Genomic DNA, 19,506 nt, shown 5'->3' on the forward strand with positions numbered 1-19,506 from the left:
TTTTGGTTCCTCTTTTTATCCTTTTGCCTGTCACCAAGGGTTGCTGAGTAGCTTCCCAGGAATTCAGTAGTTCCAGTACACCTCAGGAAGAGATTCTGGGCTGGGTGAGGTAATAAATAGAAGTTGTAATTCCTCATCCTCAGATTATAGTTTTAAAAATCAAAAAATATCAAGACAAATCTAATAGAAGTGAACCCCTCTCCTTTCTGGCAGCCAGTGAGTTAACAGACATTTCAGAACAAATCTGGATTATGGGGAGACAAATTGACAGGTATCAGGCACATTTGTAATACAAGATATTACATGCTCAGAGCCCAGATCAAACACAGTTCAGCAAACAGCTGGGAAATATTTACACTCCTGTCCACAGCTGACATGGCAAAGGGCTGAAACAGAGCACAGAAAGTCAGGACTTGCTCCCACTGAGTGAGTGCTGAGACAACACAAAAAAGGCTGAGATCCTGTGGGGAGCTACCAAAGATGGACACCAAGAGGGACACTAAGAGACACGGTCTTTTCCCTGCTTCCTTGAACCAGCTAAACCCTTCCTGATCCCCACAGGGGTTGGAAGGCCTGCCAGGCCCCAGCAGGAAGCTGCTACAGCACGATCCAAACCTACAGGGGGAAAAGCACTGACCCTTCCTTTCATCCCACCATGCCGCCAATTGGGAGCATTTTAGAGCCCTCTTCTTGTATGAAAAAATCAAGGTGGGACCAACTCAGGTATTGGATAACCCTCCTTGTTGTCTCTAGTCCCTGTTGGAAGCAAGACATGCAGAGCCAGCCCTTGGCTAGGCTGTAATGTGCTTCCTCTAATCACTGTCAAGAAGAACAGCCTCAAAAAGGTCCATCTCTGATGCCTCGTAAGGTAATAGATGAGAAAAGAGAGGAGAAAAATAGCACTGAAGGGTAGTTGGAGGGAATAGCAATGAGGAGTGTTAATGATATAGGCACAAAATCTCTTTTTTTTACATAAAAATCTCCATCCTCTCCTGAAAGACCAATAATTGGCAGGAAAAGTGATAGTTAATGTGCCTTGTGCAAAGAAAAGCAGTAGGTGCAGAGCAAATGAAAAAGAGGACAGCTCTTTTAGCCCCACTTGGGTTAGAAGGGCCCATGGGCCTTGCTAAGCAAATCCAAGCTATCATGGCAAAAACATGTTCCTCAGGCCCAAGGATCCATGCTGGAAATTATTCAGATCCCAGGTTTTGGCTCTCAGTCAAACACATTGCCTCGCATTTGGCCAGGTATTTTGTGAGTTGCAGGCAGGGTTTTTTAAGAATTCAATAGGTTGCCACTTTAAATAGTTGGGGAAAATATTTTCTTAAACAACCCCCTCCGAGACTCTGGTCTAAATGCTCCAGAGGTCAGCAGAAAGGTTTTCACTAAATTCAAAGAACTGAATATAACTATTCCTGTAAAGCCACTAATCATCCCCCAGGGCATAATGCCTGTCACTTTAGCAATTTGGAGAGACCAGCTCTCACCTCCAATTCTTCCATTAAGGTCAGCCAGCCACCTCTACTGGAGATATATGTTTGAGATCAGTCAATTAATCTGTTAGCAGCAGCATCAATAGCCTGCTATTGATTCAAACACAACAAGAATATATTGAAATAGCCAAGGCTGACGTAAAATATGCCCAACAACAGAGGAGAACACCCAGTACCCTGCTGACATTTACACACGAGGAGACAATGCTTTATACAGGAATACAGTGGGAACAAAATCAAAAGCCATTACCTGGAATGAGCCATTGACACAGCAGATGTAAACCAGAGCAGCTGGTGGTCAAAGCAATGGGAAATTCTTAGATTACTCCATAAATTGATGCAGCTTGTCAGAAAATAAGGCAAGGAGCTTGGTTGAGAATAAATAGTCAGGCTTAATGAAGTAGGGCCTGTATATCAGTGTTTCCTTATTCCCACTCAGGCTTTACAAACCTGATACAAAACAAAATCAAACAGAACCAGCAGTAGTGTTGTGCCTTTGTGCAGGGCTGTGGGCACCCAGGAGGAAATGGTGCTGTTCAAAACTGGCTGTTCAGAAGTAACCCCAGATACCAACATGGGAATGCTGGTAAGTTCCCTCTCAGTTGCTGCAGAAGTTTGATTTGCTGCTTAAAAATAATTTTAAGTGTAGCAAATGCAGCTGCAGTCTGACTAAATAGGTATCTTCTGACTCCAGCAGGTACATTTCCCATCTGTGGACAAATATAAAACTTACACCTACCCCACGCTTCAGCAGCCTGCTAGCACTTGGCAACTTAAAAAGAACCCCAACACCGAAACCCAGTTTGATCCTGTGTAAAATCCTATTTTTGTATACACAAAAGTTTTTCACCTACATTACATTTTAATGGGATGGAGGACAAGCAAGTGAAGTCAAGCACCAAGTTTATCATTTTCAGCTGAGGTTTACTTGTGCTCTAGTAGAAAACAAGATACTGACCAGCCAGAGGCAATGCTGATGCAACATTACATTACAGAGCTTAATTTTGGACAAGGGCAGATTGCTTTTTAAATAAAGTGATTCCAGCCCCAGCTCTTACAACATTCAGAAGAAAGCTACTGCAATAGGTGTCAATAAATGTGTCTGCTGATTATCACCCACAGTGGCTTAAATCCCCAAAGTGCAAGGCACACCCAGTTTACACTGGAATAAAATTGAGTTTTAGGTGGCCAAAGCTTGAACATCAGAAACCTTCCACATGCTAGGTGCAGGCAAGCAGGGCAGTTCCCAAGGGTAACGATGTTATTTTCCCTAAGGGAAGCGATTTGCCTCACTGATAACAGTGGAGCTGTGAGAGTGAGTCAGGTGTCTGGGTATCACATTCAGCACCGGATCTCACCTGAGACACAAATGGACAGCGCTGTGTGCCCCTGCCCCTCCCCTGTGCTAGGAGGAGCACTATAAGAGCTCATTCAGAGCTGCAGGGATGTCACAGCAGCAGCTTAACAGTGCCTGGCTAAACAAGATTGCAGACTTGGAGTAAGTTACTGTTTGAAAAGCCCTCTTTGGAAATTTTAGTACTTTGGCTGTTAGTTAAGATACGCTAAAGCATTCCCCATATCACATGAAACTAAGACAGAAACCAGTTACTTACAAAACAAAAATAAAGCTTTACCAGTACTACAAGCAACAAAGTACTTCATTTGCCCAGCTGAAGTCTGTTCCACACACAGAACCTTGTCTGTGCACTAGCTTCCGACTTTTAATGCAGTTACTGGCAGGTTCCCCTCTTGTTCTACACCACAGTAACCAATTAGCAGCAGCAGCAATTACCAATCTCTGGGCCTGTACAGCCCATATCAAGTTACTACATTCAAATGGAGACAAATTAGGTCCCTGCTTTGTCTTGAAACTGCATCCTTTCACTGGTGTTAACAGAAACGAATCAGCCATCACCATCTTCCCCCCCCCACCCCCCGCTTTCAATTAAGCAACTTACCTGTGATTTCAAAAAACCTCTCCTCCTCAGTGCTCTGCTACCACGTGATTCCACTAAACCAAGTCTCCAGTATTTCTGGAGATTAAGCACTTTGCAGAGAACAGTGGTAACACCCCAAGTGGTATTTACCTCTCACCGTGCTGCTTGTTAAAAAAAGCTAGGTCTAACACTAAAACTTTCAGCTACTGATGGACACAATAAGCATCTGACGAACTGGATAGATGTCATGTCCACTGCTTTTAGTGCCAAGATTCAGCAGTTGTAGCACAGGACTCCTACAAACCCCAGTGTTAAGAGTTCATATTAATGCTTTCACACACCCAATTTAGAAACCTAAACACTTTCAATACTATTCCCCACTGTGCTGCAAGCCTTGGTCCCTAACCAGCAGGCAGAGGAGCACCACAGTGCCTAGAGCCAATAAAACTTAGACCAGACGTACAGCCCATCCCTACTGATGTGTCTGAAAGCCAAGAATGGAGGTAGCAAGTGGAAACTAACATACAATCAGTTACCAGTACACACCTTCGAACTCTATTGGAACTTTTGACAACACTCAACTCTTCAGGTAAATGCCAGGGAGCTTTAAAGGGGAAAGCCTGTGTGGCATCTCAGTTTATGATTACAATTCCTAAGAGCTAACATTCCAACATCTGGGTAAATTCTTGGGCCTCCAAGATAACAAAAACACAGAGCAAGGGACTTTTCTCAAATCCTGATTTGTAGCTGCTTTCAAAAACTCAAACCCTAAAATCGGTTTGGCCATCTACACTTTCGTAAGTTGCAATCCATCAGCAGATCTCACAGTTGTTCTTTGGCACATCAGTTGCCATGCTCAAGTAAAATTGTAACTAACATTGCACTGAAACATCTCAAACTTGAGAATTTCCTGTCATAGCAGGAACAAACATTTAGAAGTTTGGGTTAGCAGCTTTTTTTTAGCCATTGGTACTGGTGGTACCTTACCAGTGCATTCCAAAGAAAACACAAGTCCTGCAGAACAGCCATGGCCTGGAAATAAGTTCAGTCCTTCACAGGGGTTAAAGCTTTATTTATAGAAAGTTGACTGCATTAATTGCAGCAATATTTGCATTGTATTTGAACTCAGCACTAACAGGTTAATATTTACATTTAGATAACACTTAAACCAAAACCAAACTGAATACAGCCAGTCTTAAGAGCAAAAAGACAGACATACAAATTACAGACGTAAGAGTAAAATAATAATCACAATTATTTCCCTCCAGATTATTTAGTCCAAAGGCCTATTTCTTAATCAGATTAGCAGGAAGAGTGGATTTGTCCAAGTCATCAAAATATGGATGGTTCAAGGCCATTTTGCCAGAAATTCTTTTTGCAGGATCATAAATTAACATTTTCTGGAAGAAAAAAAAGAAACATTTACTTCCTCATGACATGTGAACTAAAATAATGTTAAAGAGGTAGATACTTAACCATAGTAATAGAAGTACCATAAAGACATTTCCCTCCTTTGTTCTGTGCTCTCCTAGCTGGAGAGATTATTTCCCCTACAAGTCAGTAGCAGTGCATAACATCTCAGAAAAGTGAAAAATCCCATTTACCCTCCTGTTCTGTAACCAAGCCCTTGCCTGTATCTGGGTACCTCATCCACTGAACTAAATCCAGAACCAGGAACCAAGCAGCAACAATTGTCTCAGCTTCTGAGGGAAATTAATAAGGTTTAGGCTGTTAGAGCCCTAAATGTTTACAAGGGCAAGTGGTCTTACACTTGTTTTGTTATTGACATTGAGAAAAATGATTTAAATTGCTTCTGCTCAGGTTGGTGAAGCACTTTACAATTAAAATAAGAGAATGATCACTCAGTTTCAAAATCCAAGTTGGAAAGTAGACTACAAGCAGGTAGGACTGAAGAAAACTGAGTTAAAACTTGAGTCTCTTTGCAATAAAATATTTCAATTGAATACCTCAATAAAGGTGATAAGCAAAAAGAGTGAATGCCATTGCCATTAAAATAGCCCAGACCTTTATAGAACAGGAGGAAATTTGGTCATTTTTAGCCATTAAAAAAAAACGTATTTACAGCTTATATCATACAAGGGGTCAAAAAAGGAATTAAGTATTCAGAAGTTTGCTACTAGACCTAAAACTAGCAAAGTCTTTTTATTTCTCCTTACTAAAGGACAGACCATTTCAAATACAGGAATCAGGATTCCACCAGCTGCCTCTTCCCTGTCTGCACAACAAATCTGTCTTCCAGAACAAAACTTAACCAGTATTACTCTGCCCAGTATTCAGTCTTGACATTTAACTGTCTTTACACTTCATTCTACAGGGAGTCTTTCAAGTTGATTTAAACCACTGAATCTGCATTTCTGAACTTCTGCCAAATGCAATGCTGCCTCTGGATTTAACCTTGCATGTCCAATTTTACCTTGTGGCAGGTTCCCATTACCTATATCCAGAACAGTGTTGTCTAGTTAATTCTGATATCAAAGGTCCTCTCAAAATTGACCTAAAGAGGGAAATTTCTCTGAAAAAGGAATGTTGTGACACAGACTACAGCACTGCAACTGACAGAGTAAGTAAAGGAAGCTTCTCTGAGGAGTCTGGAACATCAGTTTTTTCTGGCATCTACTGTCTTGATAATGCAACATTTTTTATGACAGCCATTAAGTGCTTTGAAATGCTGGCCATTTAGGTTATGAAGTTCTTAAATTTACAGCCTCACACATACAATTTGAATTACACATTTTTTTGTGTTAAGACATTTTCAAAGACAGCTCCTTTACATACTAATTCCATCTGCAATAGTCTATAGAAAAAAATTAACATTTTCACTGACATATCTGAGCTTGTGCTCTGGAATGAACTATTCAGTCTTGTTGCCTTTAAAGTTATATTACTGGTTTTAAAGGCTTAAAAGTGCTATAGGAAACATAAAGGGATTCCAGTCAGGAATACCACTGTCACCAGGCACTAACAGGAAACTAAAATGGCAACATGGATTAAGGCAAAACTGTACGAGACTTTAGAGAATTTAACATGCTTTGAGACTAGAATTGTGTTAACACCATGAAGAACTAGTACTTTTTTTTTGCCTTTATTAGCAGCAGCCCCAACCACTGCCTTCACACAGTGATGCCCCACCTAAGCACAGATGAGCCCTTGGCAGGTCCTTTTCATACAACTGTATCAAAAAGATTCTCCTGCCCATTCCATTGATTTTAGTTTGTAAACACAGTCCATAACAATTCTATTTCAAACTGATTCAATAAAGATGTTGTCAGTGGTCTTATTTCTATAAGACAATTGTGCTGCAAGGTTCAGAGCTATCCAGGACAACTACATGCTTAACAAATGTTCAGGCTGTCAGTGTGAACTGGGGCTCTGTTCCACAAGAAAAACGGTGAGAAAATGTGACCATTTGAGCTTTTTGGGCAACACTGCTTCATTCAGAGTATTCTGCCATATTACCAATATGGGTAGTGAACTACTCAGTGACTGCTTACAGCCCTGAGCCACAGGTGCTGCTGTACAAGGGGTTCTGAAGTGTCACCTTGTCTTGAGACACACAGAGCACTCACCCCACGCCCCCAAATGTAGGGCTGCACTGTACAAATGCAGCTCTAGAACAGCCAAAGGACAACCAAGGTACAATTATTATACCTCAGGACATCAAAGAGCACACCTAAGATGTGACTTAAATTAGCCCACAGTGGCAGCATATGGACTGGAAGAGCACTAAATGGAAAAGCCTGATGAAGAGCTTCCCAATTAAAAGCCTGATGTAGTAATTTAACTGCCTGGCAACAGAACTAAAGGAAACTCACACTAGACACAAGAAATACCAATTAAGAGTTAATACACCACAGCCAAAAACCTTTGACTCAAAATTTAAAGGCAATTGAGGCAGACACTACAGACAGACTTGAACTAAGTTTCTTGTCTCAGCTAATCAATACATTCAGCTGTTTCCATCCTTGTTTACTCAGTTAAGACCATCATGAAAGTTTAACCAAGATGAATCCACCTAGATTAAACCACATGCTACCATAACAAACATTTCCAACTGGCTCAGCAGTCATACAGCCACATCACAATTGGTGCTGGCAGCAGGAAGGTGACAGCTACTTGATGGGCAGAAGCCTTCACTGAGACCTCTTTGTAAAGACACATCCTCACTTTCAAGCTGTGCCTGGTTTATTTTTATAAAAAAGCTGAGGCACAGTTGCTTCACATGAAGAATAGTCTGGTATTACTTGTGAAAGGAGTGAATGTCACACAAGGTGTTGTTTCTACAAGAATGAAGAGTCATACCACTGCTGATAGCTTGAGCAGCTCCATATTTTCCTTCTAGCCATGTCTCATTAGTACAGCTTTGTGTATTCTGGAGTATTTGAAACAAATCACTCAGTTTCTTAATCACTAGTTTAAGACAGACTACTTACAGCCAGCAGATCAAGTCCATCTTTATCCAAGTTTTTGACATGTGTTTCAAGGCTGACAGGTTTCCATTTTGGGAATGTGTTTTTATAGTCTTGCAGGGATTCCACCTCAGGCCATACCTCGTTGTTGGGGGTCCCCAAAGCTCTGGGCAAGTGTAAGCAAAATATTAAGCAGTTTAGTCAGAAATGTTATGCGCTATTACACTTTTAATTACACACAGCTGTTTTGTGGTGCCACACAGGCAGCAAGGAAAGGTGCAGCTCACCATACCTGAAGATTCTGAAGATCTGGTCAATCTCTGAATCCCCATGGAAAAGTGGCTTTTTAGTTGCCAACTCAGCAAATATGGTCCCTATGCTCCAGATATCTACAGGAGTAGAGTAACGAGCAGATCCCAGCAGCACCTCTGGAGACCTGTACCACAGTGTCACTACCTGTGGAACAAGGAAAGGTTAAGTTTGTGGAATCAGGTCCTTTAATTGACTGCAAGAACAATTGCTCATTCATTATTAAGCAGCATTGCATTTTTTGGTAAAAATAGCCAGTAGTAGAAGTTTTAGTTTACTAGAAGTGTAATACTCATTTCAAACTTCATTTGTAGACAAACCAACTTCATTGCAGTAGCCTCTACTTCAAGAAAAGCAGATGCCTGCATGACTTCTTTAAGAGCAAGGATCCTTTGGCACCCAGCCACAAGCCTCCTCAAACTTGAGTGCTTTGCAAAGCAAAAACGCCTTTATGAGATAGTGAGCAACAAGTCTGAATCCATCTGACTCACTGTGAGTGGGATTCATAAAATGCTTTTGGAACGGCCTTGAGTAAACCCTCAAAGAGGTGGAAAACTGTTTTGGAAAGCAAAACCTAACTTTTTCATAGTTTTGTTAACTTATGACTTGGAAATCTCCACGATTCTTTTCAGCTGTTTCATAACCAGTTCTCAGCAGGAAGCACATAAGCACTATCCAAACCACCAGAAGCACATCCCAACTCACTTCATGAGTGTAGACCCGCACTGGAATTCCAAAGGCCCGGGCCAGTCCAAAGTCTGCCAGTTTAATCACCCCCTTGTCATCTATCAGGAGATTCTGAGGTTTCAAGTCTCTGTGCAGAACTCTTCTTGAGTGGCAGAAGACAATACCTTGCAAAATTTGGTACAGATAACTCTAGAAAGGACGAGATAGGAGGAAAGAAGGGAAGGAGTTACCTTTAGTACATGTCAGGGTCCTGCAACACAAGGGTGTTCCCTTATATTAGCTCTCCCCACAGTAGAAGGAAATGGAGATCCAAAACATTGCAGATATTGAGTTAATATCAACCAAAAAGCCACAAAAATTCTCAAGACTAATTTAAGGCAGTTCAACCTCAGTAATTAAAAGATTTTTCAAGTTGCATTTGAAAGCAAAACTCACATTCATCTTATTATCTACAACTGTTTATTCAACCTTTTATTTCTCCTCAAGGAGTTAATTACACTGAAAGTAAGAGCTGCTTACGGCTTATTAGGCCATCTTTAGTTTAAATTCCCTCTGAAATTAAGGAATTGTCCTCATTACCTTAACACGTGAACGTTCCAAATACTGGCCAGATGGAATGCTATCCAAATACTTCTTGAGATCCATGGAAAGGAATTCAAACACGAGGTACAATCTTGAATCCTGCATGAGAACATCCTGAAGACTAAAAATTGAGTATACCATTAATTCCACTGCAAAATGCACATACTCACAGTTACATTCCCTCTCTCAACAGGGATACAAGCTGACATTTCCAGGTTCCTATTATGGAAGTCTTAAAAGTCTTCAAACAACAGACTTAGTGAGTTAAACTGTCATCTGGAAAATCAAGTGTATCTGAAATAGTGTCAGACTGAGATAAAAGTCGATATGCTTCCTCTTAAATTTATGTTCCCCCATATCAGACATAGGAGTCTGAGGAAAAACTGTTGCCTTTAAAAAAACCCCCACCTGTGGGTGTTGGTGCCTAGCTTGTCTTTGAAGCTGGCTTGTTATAGCAGAGCCTGAATTACTAGGAGGGTTTAAGGGAATATTAATAGGAATCTAATAGACACAGCAGGATTTGCACACATTTTGAAGTATCATCTTCACCCTTATTAGAGTGTAGGGGTTCCTAAACCCAAGCATAAATAACTACATTGAGACACTACCTGGCTGGACTTGGCCAGTTTTAAGGCACATTAAAGATCAAGCATTTTGCTGCATTAAAGAGCAAGCATGTTGTGGGGAAGACAATAGCTGCAATCATTTTTACAGGTCATCACTGATGGAAGTTTCACTCCTAGCTCAGGTGTGCTAGCTCTGACAGCATCAAAACACATCTAAATTCCTGCTACAGAACAGCAGGGAAGAACATCAGAACACTTAAGTCAAATGGTCTATTCCAAGGTGGCAAATAAACCTCTGAGACTGCCTGAAGCAACAGCTTCAGCCAGTTTTCATGGGGTATGCTGCCTCCATTCTCACAAAAACCCCTCTGAAAATAATTTACAGAAATTCCTAAATTAATAAAAATTTGTTCCATTCCTAGAATGGAAAGAGGCAACATGAGGAAGGTTTAACTAGAAAACTGCAATATAGAATTGAACTATTTACTGCAAAGCAGACACTATATTAAACAGAAAGGTCGCACCTCACTAGATGAGTGGAAAAATAATTTATGATTGATGGGACCTAGTGCCCTTCCAAGAGTTTAGCTAAATACCAGTATATGCATACCAGACTATATTGGGATGATTCAGCTCTTTTAATAAAGAAATTTCTCGGATAGCAGTACTTGGAACACCTTCCTCCTCACTTTCTAGACGTATTTTCTTCATTGCAACCACTTGGCCTGTGGTTTTGTGACGACCTTTATACACAACACCATAGGTACCTGAACAAAAAGACAGTGAAACAAATATAGGAAGTACCAGCTTCAGGTACAAATAAGTTATTGCAAACATGAGCTGCTAACATAGGAAAAGTCTTTGCAAATGGAGTATTTTGTGTGATTACAAGCTACTACTTAACTGTGGCATTTAACTGAGCAATAGTTCTGTTTGTTTAAAGCATGCCACCCGTGAAGTGTAGCATTTGTTAGGATGCTTAGAAGCCTAAGTGTGAAAGGTGAATATTTGAAAGATGTAGTTATAAAATCAGATACTGTTTGAGTTTCAAGTTGATTAACTTTCAGCCAAGATCATTATACATGGTTATGATTTTGCCATTGACACATCATATTAAAACATTGAAGGTTTAGCTGCAAATGGAAGTAGTGCTCCTTCTGCAGTCTGAGATCCAGCTATCCATGGGTATGAGCTGTAGAAATACCTCTGGCATAATCCTCAGTGCAGGAGAGGGGCTAGTGCTGTGGGTCTCAGCAGAAACTGAAACTGGAACCAATATTAAATCTCAAATCAATCCATTTTAATCATCAGTGTTCACAGAAGTAGAACACTCGAACCAAGTTGGGTAAGCCTTCTCTTTTTACCCTTCTTGAACCATTAATCCCTCACAGGAGGCCAAACTAGTTTATTTCAGAAAGATTCATGCATAAGGCTTTGGTTACAAAGTTTTGTTGCAAGATCCAAGCACACCTTTTGCTATTGCCTCAGAGTGCAATCTCAGAGCAATGTACTTCAAACTTTCAAGTCTACATAAGGCTAGAGCTTTCTGTAGTGTGTTATAAAAACCACTGACTCCTACAGTTAACACAGGCTGGATTTCCAGTCAAAGGGAGGCTGTGACTAACATCTGCATCGAAGCCATCTTCTTAGTGCCTCGACGTAAAGTAATTGTTAAAATTCACTTCTCCACAGAGGCTTCCAATCTGTGCTTTCCCTTGACACCAGCACTGCCCACATGGAACCAGAGCAGAACAATCCAGAAAATACTACTCCCTACCAGCAGCTCCATGCAAAACCACACATTGCACAGATTATGGGGCAACTGGTGAGTTCATACACACAGTAATAGTGGACTTTCCTAAACTATAAACTGGCTTTAAGACACAGAACATATTTTTTCTCCCTTTTGGAGGAATGTTACACCATTAGCCATCAAAATGAAGGCAGACACTTTTCAACACTGGTCAGTTTTTTAAAAAGACCATGTCACTTTCAAAATAAGGACAGGCTGAAAGCTTTTACAGATATAGATAACTACCACAGTAAGCCACAGGCTTATTTAGCCACTTGGTTGGATCTCAGTGGTTCCTGTAACAGGCAGAGTGCATAGAGCTTCTGGGACACTTCATAGCTCAAACTCTGGAGCATTTAAAAGCTCACTGTTCCTCCTACTTACCTTCCCCGATCTTCTCTATTTTAGTGTAATCATCCATTGTTGTGGCTGTCCCTGAAATGGACAGGAAAAAAGAAACAGGAAGTGAGGGTGAACAGTTGCTGTCCTGAACACAGACAAGTCACTGAATCTATGCCAGGCCTTTAGAAGCGAGTTGTGCTTCACATAATTAAGACATAATGTGAAACACTTAACTGTTCTCCTCAACAAAAACACAGTATACATTTATTCAGAATTCCAGCAAGAAAAACTACACCCCAAAGTACGAGTGATTCCAAGGAAAAAAAATATTTAAAAATCTTTGAAGGAAGCTTCTCCAGGGAACTGAAAAAAGCGTAGCCTACTCACCACTTTTACCTAGCTACTCACTCAGTGAGCTAGAAACAGATAGGAATCCCACTGTGTAAGAATCCGGGGACTGGGTGCTAGCCATGCCAGGGAACACCGGCCCGGGGTGCACGGGTGAGTGCCCCGCACAGCCCGCGGAGGAAGCAGCCGGGGCTGGCACTCCACACCTTCCCCGCTCCTCCGGACCGGCACCAGCCTCGGGGGGTTCCGGACACCGAGCGGATCCGCGTTACCTACGGCTCCGAGAGGCTGCCAGCTCCGGCCAGGGCGGGCAGCGCCCGCTCGCCCCGCAGGCCCCGCTCGGTGCGGCCCAACCCCTGTCCCGCTCCCGCGGGCCCGGGGCGCTCCCCCGCTCCCTTCCCGGCTCTCCGGGGCGCTCCCCCGCTCCCCGCCGCAGACCGGGAGGGGCCGGGCGGCCGCGCTGTGCCCCCGGCTGGGGAGCGGGACCCCGCCCGGGCTCGGGAGCGCGCACCCCTCTCCCCGGCTCCCCCCTGCCCCTCACGCGGCCGCGCGCACCAACGGCCCCTCCGCGCGCCGCTCACCTGCGGAGCCGCCGCCGCCGCACAGGCACGTCCGCAGCGCCGCGCGGGCGGGGGCGGGGCCGCCGCGCATTCGAACCGTCCGCCCGCCGCCCTCCGCCAATGGCGCCGCGCCGGGCCCGTTCAAAGCGGCCAATCAGCGCGCTCCGCGCCAACGCGAGGCCCGAACGGCGGCTTGCGGCGCCGCGAGGGGGCAACATACAGAAATGCTGCGCGGCCGGGCGCGGCAAGCTGAGGATGTGCCGGGCGTCCCCTTGGTTCGTGGACGGCGCGAGGGGAGGCAGTGTGGCGGCGCGGGCGGGTGGTGCCGGTGCCACGGGGCGCTGGGACGGCCCCGCTGGGCGGACTGGTCACGGCCCCAGAATCACGGCATGGGGCAGGCTGCAAGGGACACCCGTGGGTCACCTGGTCCCACCTCCCCGCTCATGCAGGGCCGTCCCAGAGCACATGGCACGGGTTCGCGGCCAGACGGTTCTGGAATGTCTCCAGCGAATAAGACCTGTCCAGTGCGCGGTCACCGCACAGTGGAGTTCCTCCTCGTGCTCTGGTGGAACTCCTGGGCATCAGTTCCTTCCCATTCCTCTTGTGCCACTGCTGGTCCCAAGGAGCAGCGCCTGGTCCCTGCTCTGAGCAGACACGGATGATGTTGCCTCTCAGCTGTCTGCTCCAGGCTGAACAGCCCCAGCTTCCTCGGCCTTCCCTCCTCAGAGAGATGCTCCAGTTGCTTGATCAACTTTAAATCACTGGACACTGGGTACCGCTGGAATAACACTTTGGGCTGTTGGCATGGTTTGGAAAGTATCATCGTGTTTGGACCAGGCTAGGCTCTGGCTGCAGCTGCTCTTTTTAATCAAGTCTGTTAGATTTGGATGCCGTGGCCCGCCAGAGCACAAATTCATTATTTCAGGCTGCACGGGTGCTGATCTGGGAAATGCTGCTGTGGCCTTGGGAGCTGCTTTTAAAGCATATGCATTAATAAAAGGTCATTGGGTAACTTAATTCCCCAGAAGCTGGGACATGTGTCTGTAGGAAAATTAAAGTTCTGTATCCCTACTCCCAGATTAAGAAAGATTAGTCCCTGTACTATTCCAGCTGCTAAAAGAAGGGTCGGAGACATAATTAAGAGGGGCACCTGTGGGCCCTGCTCAGCGAGTCCTCTGCCAGCTGCGACATCTCTCCACCAATACCCAGGAAAGTGGTACTACAGTACACATGAATTAGCAAAAAGCCGGGGAAAATACTACTCCAAACAAATTTTCTTACCGAAATGCTGAATAGATTAGTGAAGGTCCCGTGTTTCTAGTTTTACAAGTCTTTCCCCTGCAGGACAGTTCCGCTGTGCATTCTGTGATGATGCTGACCCACTCTGGCACCTGTTTCCCGTCGGCACCGACACTCCTGGACCGGCAGCTCCTGTGGAAACCTACAGTTCCTGCAGGGGTGTGCCGCAGGCACCACTCCACACCGCTGGTGTTACTGCTTTTCTTAATTACTTCATTGCACTGGTTTACAACACTCTTGAAGGACGGCTTTGCTGCTTGTCTTAAATGTAAGCAGGGCAGGCTGCTGCGAACAAAAACGTGCAGCCTCTCCCTTAAAGCATTTCTTTGGGAGGGTGATTCCAGGAGGCAGGACTGTTTATGGTACACTTCCTCCTTCTCATCCCTGCCCCATGGCAAAGGCGAAAGGCAGCTCGTCCCGCTCCTCCCCCCAGTGCGTTTCAGGGGTAAAGCCCCCGCACTTTCCCCTCCCTCCTGGGGAATTTTTGCAGCAGGTGGTGCGCATGCTTGCGGGTCTCTGTTTACTTTGAATCCTGTATTCCCACCACTTGCTGGGAATTTACCTGCCTAGAACGAGGCTTCTGTATGTCCGGGAAACTCCGTATGGGAACACGGCCTCGCATCTTCTGCGGTTATTCATAGGAAAAGAGCCTGATGTGCTCTGCCCTGCACCGTGGCAGAGAATTTCTGTGCTCTGTGTGTGTAACAAGTCCAAAGCAGCCAGGACAGTCTGGGCACAGCAGTGCACATGGATCAGCTGCACAGCTCAGGTAGAGTGTGGGACACATCCCTCAGGCCTGGCTCTGCACCAGCAGCATTATCAATGTGTTCTGCGGCTTTGGGGGAATTGCTTCCTATAGCCAGCAGGGGCTGGAGCTACTACTGCTGGACTAGTCCTTATCCAAGAACCTTAGGAAGGTGGCCAAATTCCATCTTTTCCTTCAGAGAAAAAGAAAACATGTCTTGGAAGTCCTAGACATATGCTAACCTTAGTTAATTTACAGGGGTTGGTGGTCTTGCAGTATCATAAATATTTAGCACTATAAATTAATATAAGTTATATTAAAATATATGGGGATTATATATAAAATATACTGTGTCTGAAAGTACTGAATACACTGATCTGAATATCCTTGAAAGTGAGATCTTTTTTTCTAGCTTTAGTTTATATACACACAAGTATTTCTTAGCTGTGCTCTGACTGTCCTTCCTGCTGGACACTAACTATTCATTCTCAGAGTGCTCGCTGAATTTTCAAACTCTTTGAGAATACATCTTTTTCCATACATCCCATTGTGTCATGGGCTTTCAGCGGGGAAGACCACGAGGCACCAGAAGGAAAGCTGGTTGAAGAACAGCTCTCTCTTGCGAAGGACCCCCACTTGTTTCACATGTGAGGAGACTTCTCCATGAGCCAGCAGCACACAGCGCTGTGATCGGCTTGAGGTGGTTGGTCATCCCCTCGGTCAGCACCTCAGGTGACAACTTTAGCCTTTTTGATACCTTTAGAAAAGGTCTGGGAGGCGGACGGCTTTGAGATCCGTCTGATCGCTGCTGCACTCGAAGCCCAGCATCACTGCCCCTGCCTTTGTGTCAGCTCCTGTGGCTCTGCCTCAGTTCCCAGGCTGTGCTGGCTTCATCAGGTGAGCAGCTCAGGGACATTATTTTGCTGTGGTCTCCGTGTTGGGTGGACTGGTGGCCGTGCCAACACCTCAGAGCAATGCAGAGTGCTGTTGTGTGCAGTGGTGTCCTCCAGGAGTAGCAGAGGCCGCCTTGCCCTCAGCCTGTGGCCCTCTCTTTGAGCTCCAGCTGCCTTGCTTAGGAGGCCGAGTGCATGGAAGCATAGACTCGACGTGGCATTAATTTGTCAAACACCAGTCTGACAGTTCTGCTTACCTTGCGTTTTCCTCCCTCTCGCTGTTGTCTGCATGTCCTTAGGATATAAATCACGCCTCCTTTCTGACTGGATAGTGCTTATCTCGGTTGATCATTGCTTTGGACATGGCAGGAGCTAATGATGCTGCTTGAGACAAGCAATACAACTGTATTTGCCGTGACTTTTGTGTTTGAAGGGGTTTACTGTTCTGCTTGAAGGAACAGCAGCAGTGAGCGTGCTGACAACTGAGTCACAGATAGACGCACGTGGGAATCCCTAGGACTGCTGCTCCCCTTTACAGCAAAACATGGATCATCCAAGTGCAGAACCGAGGGAAACCTCCAAGGAAAACAGCAAAGGAATCTAGGTCTACCTTGACAACACAATGTTAATTACATTTTGTTTATATAAATGACCAAGGGGCACATATATTAAAACCTCAGACTTCCACTTGCCTGAACTGCAGCACTGTTTGTGCAAGGCACACGGGATCAGAGCAACAATGCCAAGCTCGGATTATGGCATTACAGTTGTATTCATGGCTGAGAACCCAGTGTAATGCTCTGAACAACTTCTTCTCTGCTGAGCAGAGGGCAGCTGCAAGAGTCAATATCATCTTGTCTTCCATATATTAATCATATTCTCCTCAGCAATAACATCACTGTAAGGAAGAAAAGAAGTGTATTCTGTCTTTTACATAATGATGGGACTAACAAAGGTCAACTGGTTTGTGAATACTAATGAGGGTATCTCAAATAGGTTGTGTTCACTGTGCTCGAAAGCAGATAAATAGAAACATTGATTGACTTATTTTAACATTTATTAGAACTCAAAGATAATTTTGTTAACATGACAAATGCAAAAGTACAGTAAGAGAGATGTACTAGCACTTAGGAATGCAAGATAGTATTAGAGGGATAATATCTCTAATGCATATTTCAGGTGATACATTTAACCTGATAAATCTCATTATGCAGGACAGTTCCTACTATCATGAAACATGGATAACTTCTCTGCTGCTCTCATTTGGCCGTTAGTGTTTTGATAGAATGCCAGAAGACAAAAAGCTCCTGAGAAGTGTTTGAAAATAAAAGGATGGAAGCTGCTTAGAAAAAAGAATTAAATTGTCAATGTTTCCTTAAAGCATTAATATAAATATTTTAAATGCACTTTAAGTATTTGAATTTAGGTTCAAATTATTTTTAAGGGGTTTTTTTTTGTAACAAGCACGAAATCACTTTACCTGAAAATCCCGAATATTGATATGATTGCAATAATGAACATATCATAAACCACTCCTTCATTTCAAATTCCTTCGAATTTCAAACAAGGAGATATTGTAGATAGAAGGAGCTGTCACTGGTTATTCATGGGTTTGTACCTTCCTGGAGAAAAACTTAGCTGAAAATCATGGAAATTAACATCTCAGCACACAAAGAGGACTGAGGGGAGAGTGTGGTGTGTGGGGACCTTGTGGGAGGGAGCAGAGGGGTGCACAGAGTCCCTGCTGAGCTTATTGGGGTGGCTTCCAGGGGCTGAAATGTGTGACTGCTGGACTGAAATCTTCCCCCAGCTCTGACTTCACCAAACTCCTTTCCCACAGCAGGGAATGCTTTGCTGTCACTGTGGATCTTTCTTCATCGTGGGACACACAGCTGGTTTCATATATACCTCTAGAGAAATACTTATGAACATCCAACCTGGATTTTATTTTCATAATTGTAATTCAATGAGAAAGGTGAACAGCATATATATATCAAACCTGGGGGCAGAGGAAAAAAAGGTGCCTTTTATTTCTTTGGAGCATCTGGGCAAAAAGCCAGGCTCCACCAAAGTCTTTGGCAAAACTCCCATTAACTTCAGCTGGGCAAAGCTGACCCAGGTCACCTGGCTGGTTCCTGATTTTAGTTTTTGCATTTCACTTAGCTTACAATTCAAGAATTAAAATGGCAGAACCCAATAAAGCATGTTTAACTTATGTTTGGGTGCATGAGAGCAGGGGAGGTGCAGTCAGGCTCACATTTGGAGCTCCCTCAGCCTGGATGCAGGCAAGCAGTGCCTGGTGGCTGGAAGGGGCTGGTTTTGAGGTAGGTGTGGCGGCCTGGATAGCAGCACACCCCTGCAGGGAGCAAGGCAACCACAAACCCCATTCCCCGAGGCTCTGCACAAATGTCAGGCCCTGTCTGCCGCAGCAGTGTAACTCAATCAGCAACATTCCTCACTTGGAGACAGTTACATTAAAAATCTCTTTCCTTGAATGGCTGTTTCATACTTCTTTTTTTCCAATTTACCTCAGGTTTTATCTGTTTTTCATCTTACAACAACCACCCGCTACTTTGCTCGGTCAGATCAAATGCACTGCAACAGCACATTTAAATTCCAAACCTCTGTCAGGAAGCCTGACCTGAAACATCTCCTGAAGTAAGGGAAGTTAACTTTTCCTTCCCTCCAGGTATCATTCCAGCTGCCAAAAAAAAAAAAAGCTATAGTCTTCCAGGTGGGAGTGTAGATGAGACAAGTGAGGTTTCTAAGCCTGTGGAAATACAATCTGGATTTACATGTACACATCACACTTGACTTTGTTTAAATATTCCTCCTCCTAGCAATTGTAAAAGTAGAGTTAAAAACCACTTTTCATTTCAAGTAAAACCAATTTTTTTCCTTAAGGTGTTATTTTCTTTTTCAGTCTGCAAATCCCATTTAAGGGATAACTGTGCTTCCCAAAGAGCAATAGAAGATGGTATGCAGTGATGGTGTGGTACATGAGCTGTATAAAACCAATGTGTGACCCAGCCACAGAACTGCTAATTGCCACTGCCCATCAGTGAATGTGACCAGCCTTGCTTCATGCCTGCTTTTAGCCAACAGCGAGCTTGTGATCCTTCTCCCCTCCCCCCCAAGTCTCCTCTGGCTCCCAGTTCTCCGAGTGGGTTGAGGAAATGAGTCACATCCAAAATAAGAGGGATAAAAACATTCTGGGGAATTACCTTCTCCATGTGAGACACAGCCAAGGTCTTTGGTTAAATATTTTTATTTGGCTCTGTATATAAAGAAAAAAGTTTACACATGAGAGAGGGAGTGACAAGCAATTAGTTACACAATATCCGAAGATGTATAAACACCTATAGTCAGTTTATACAGCTGGGTGCGTGTTTCGTAAATTGCACCTACAGTACCAAGGCCCACGGTAGGAAAACTAACTGGATGATAGTGTTATCACCAATATTTCTTGGTAAATTAGTGCTTACTACCATTTGTTGTGTTTCACCACTACTAATGGGTAAATCAA

The 19,506-nt window shown here is 44.0% G+C and overlaps 1 protein-coding gene across 1 annotated transcript; it reads right to left on the minus strand.

The window, feature by feature from the left end:
• Window positions 1–4,716: 4,716 nt before the first annotated feature.
• On the minus strand, window positions 4,717–18,738 carry CDK1 (cyclin dependent kinase 1; the record flags this gene model as incomplete). The annotated part of the gene is made up of 8 exons (XM_082285761.1): window positions 18,622–18,738; window positions 12,178–12,228; window positions 10,612–10,768; window positions 9,433–9,556; window positions 8,872–9,042; window positions 8,150–8,313; window positions 7,882–8,023; window positions 4,717–4,830 (listed from the first exon to the last, which is right to left on the minus strand). The coding sequence occupies exons 1-8, from the start codon at window positions 18,674–18,676 to the stop codon at window positions 4,717–4,719; spliced, it is 978 nt and encodes a 325-aa protein (XP_082141887.1). The 5' UTR covers window positions 18,677–18,738.
• Window positions 18,739–19,506: the final 768 nt, after the last annotated feature.

This window comes from Coloeus monedula (genome assembly GCF_965178545.1).
Source record: "Coloeus monedula genome assembly, chromosome: 8".
Classification (NCBI taxonomy): Eukaryota; Metazoa; Chordata; class Aves; order Passeriformes; family Corvidae; genus Coloeus; species Coloeus monedula.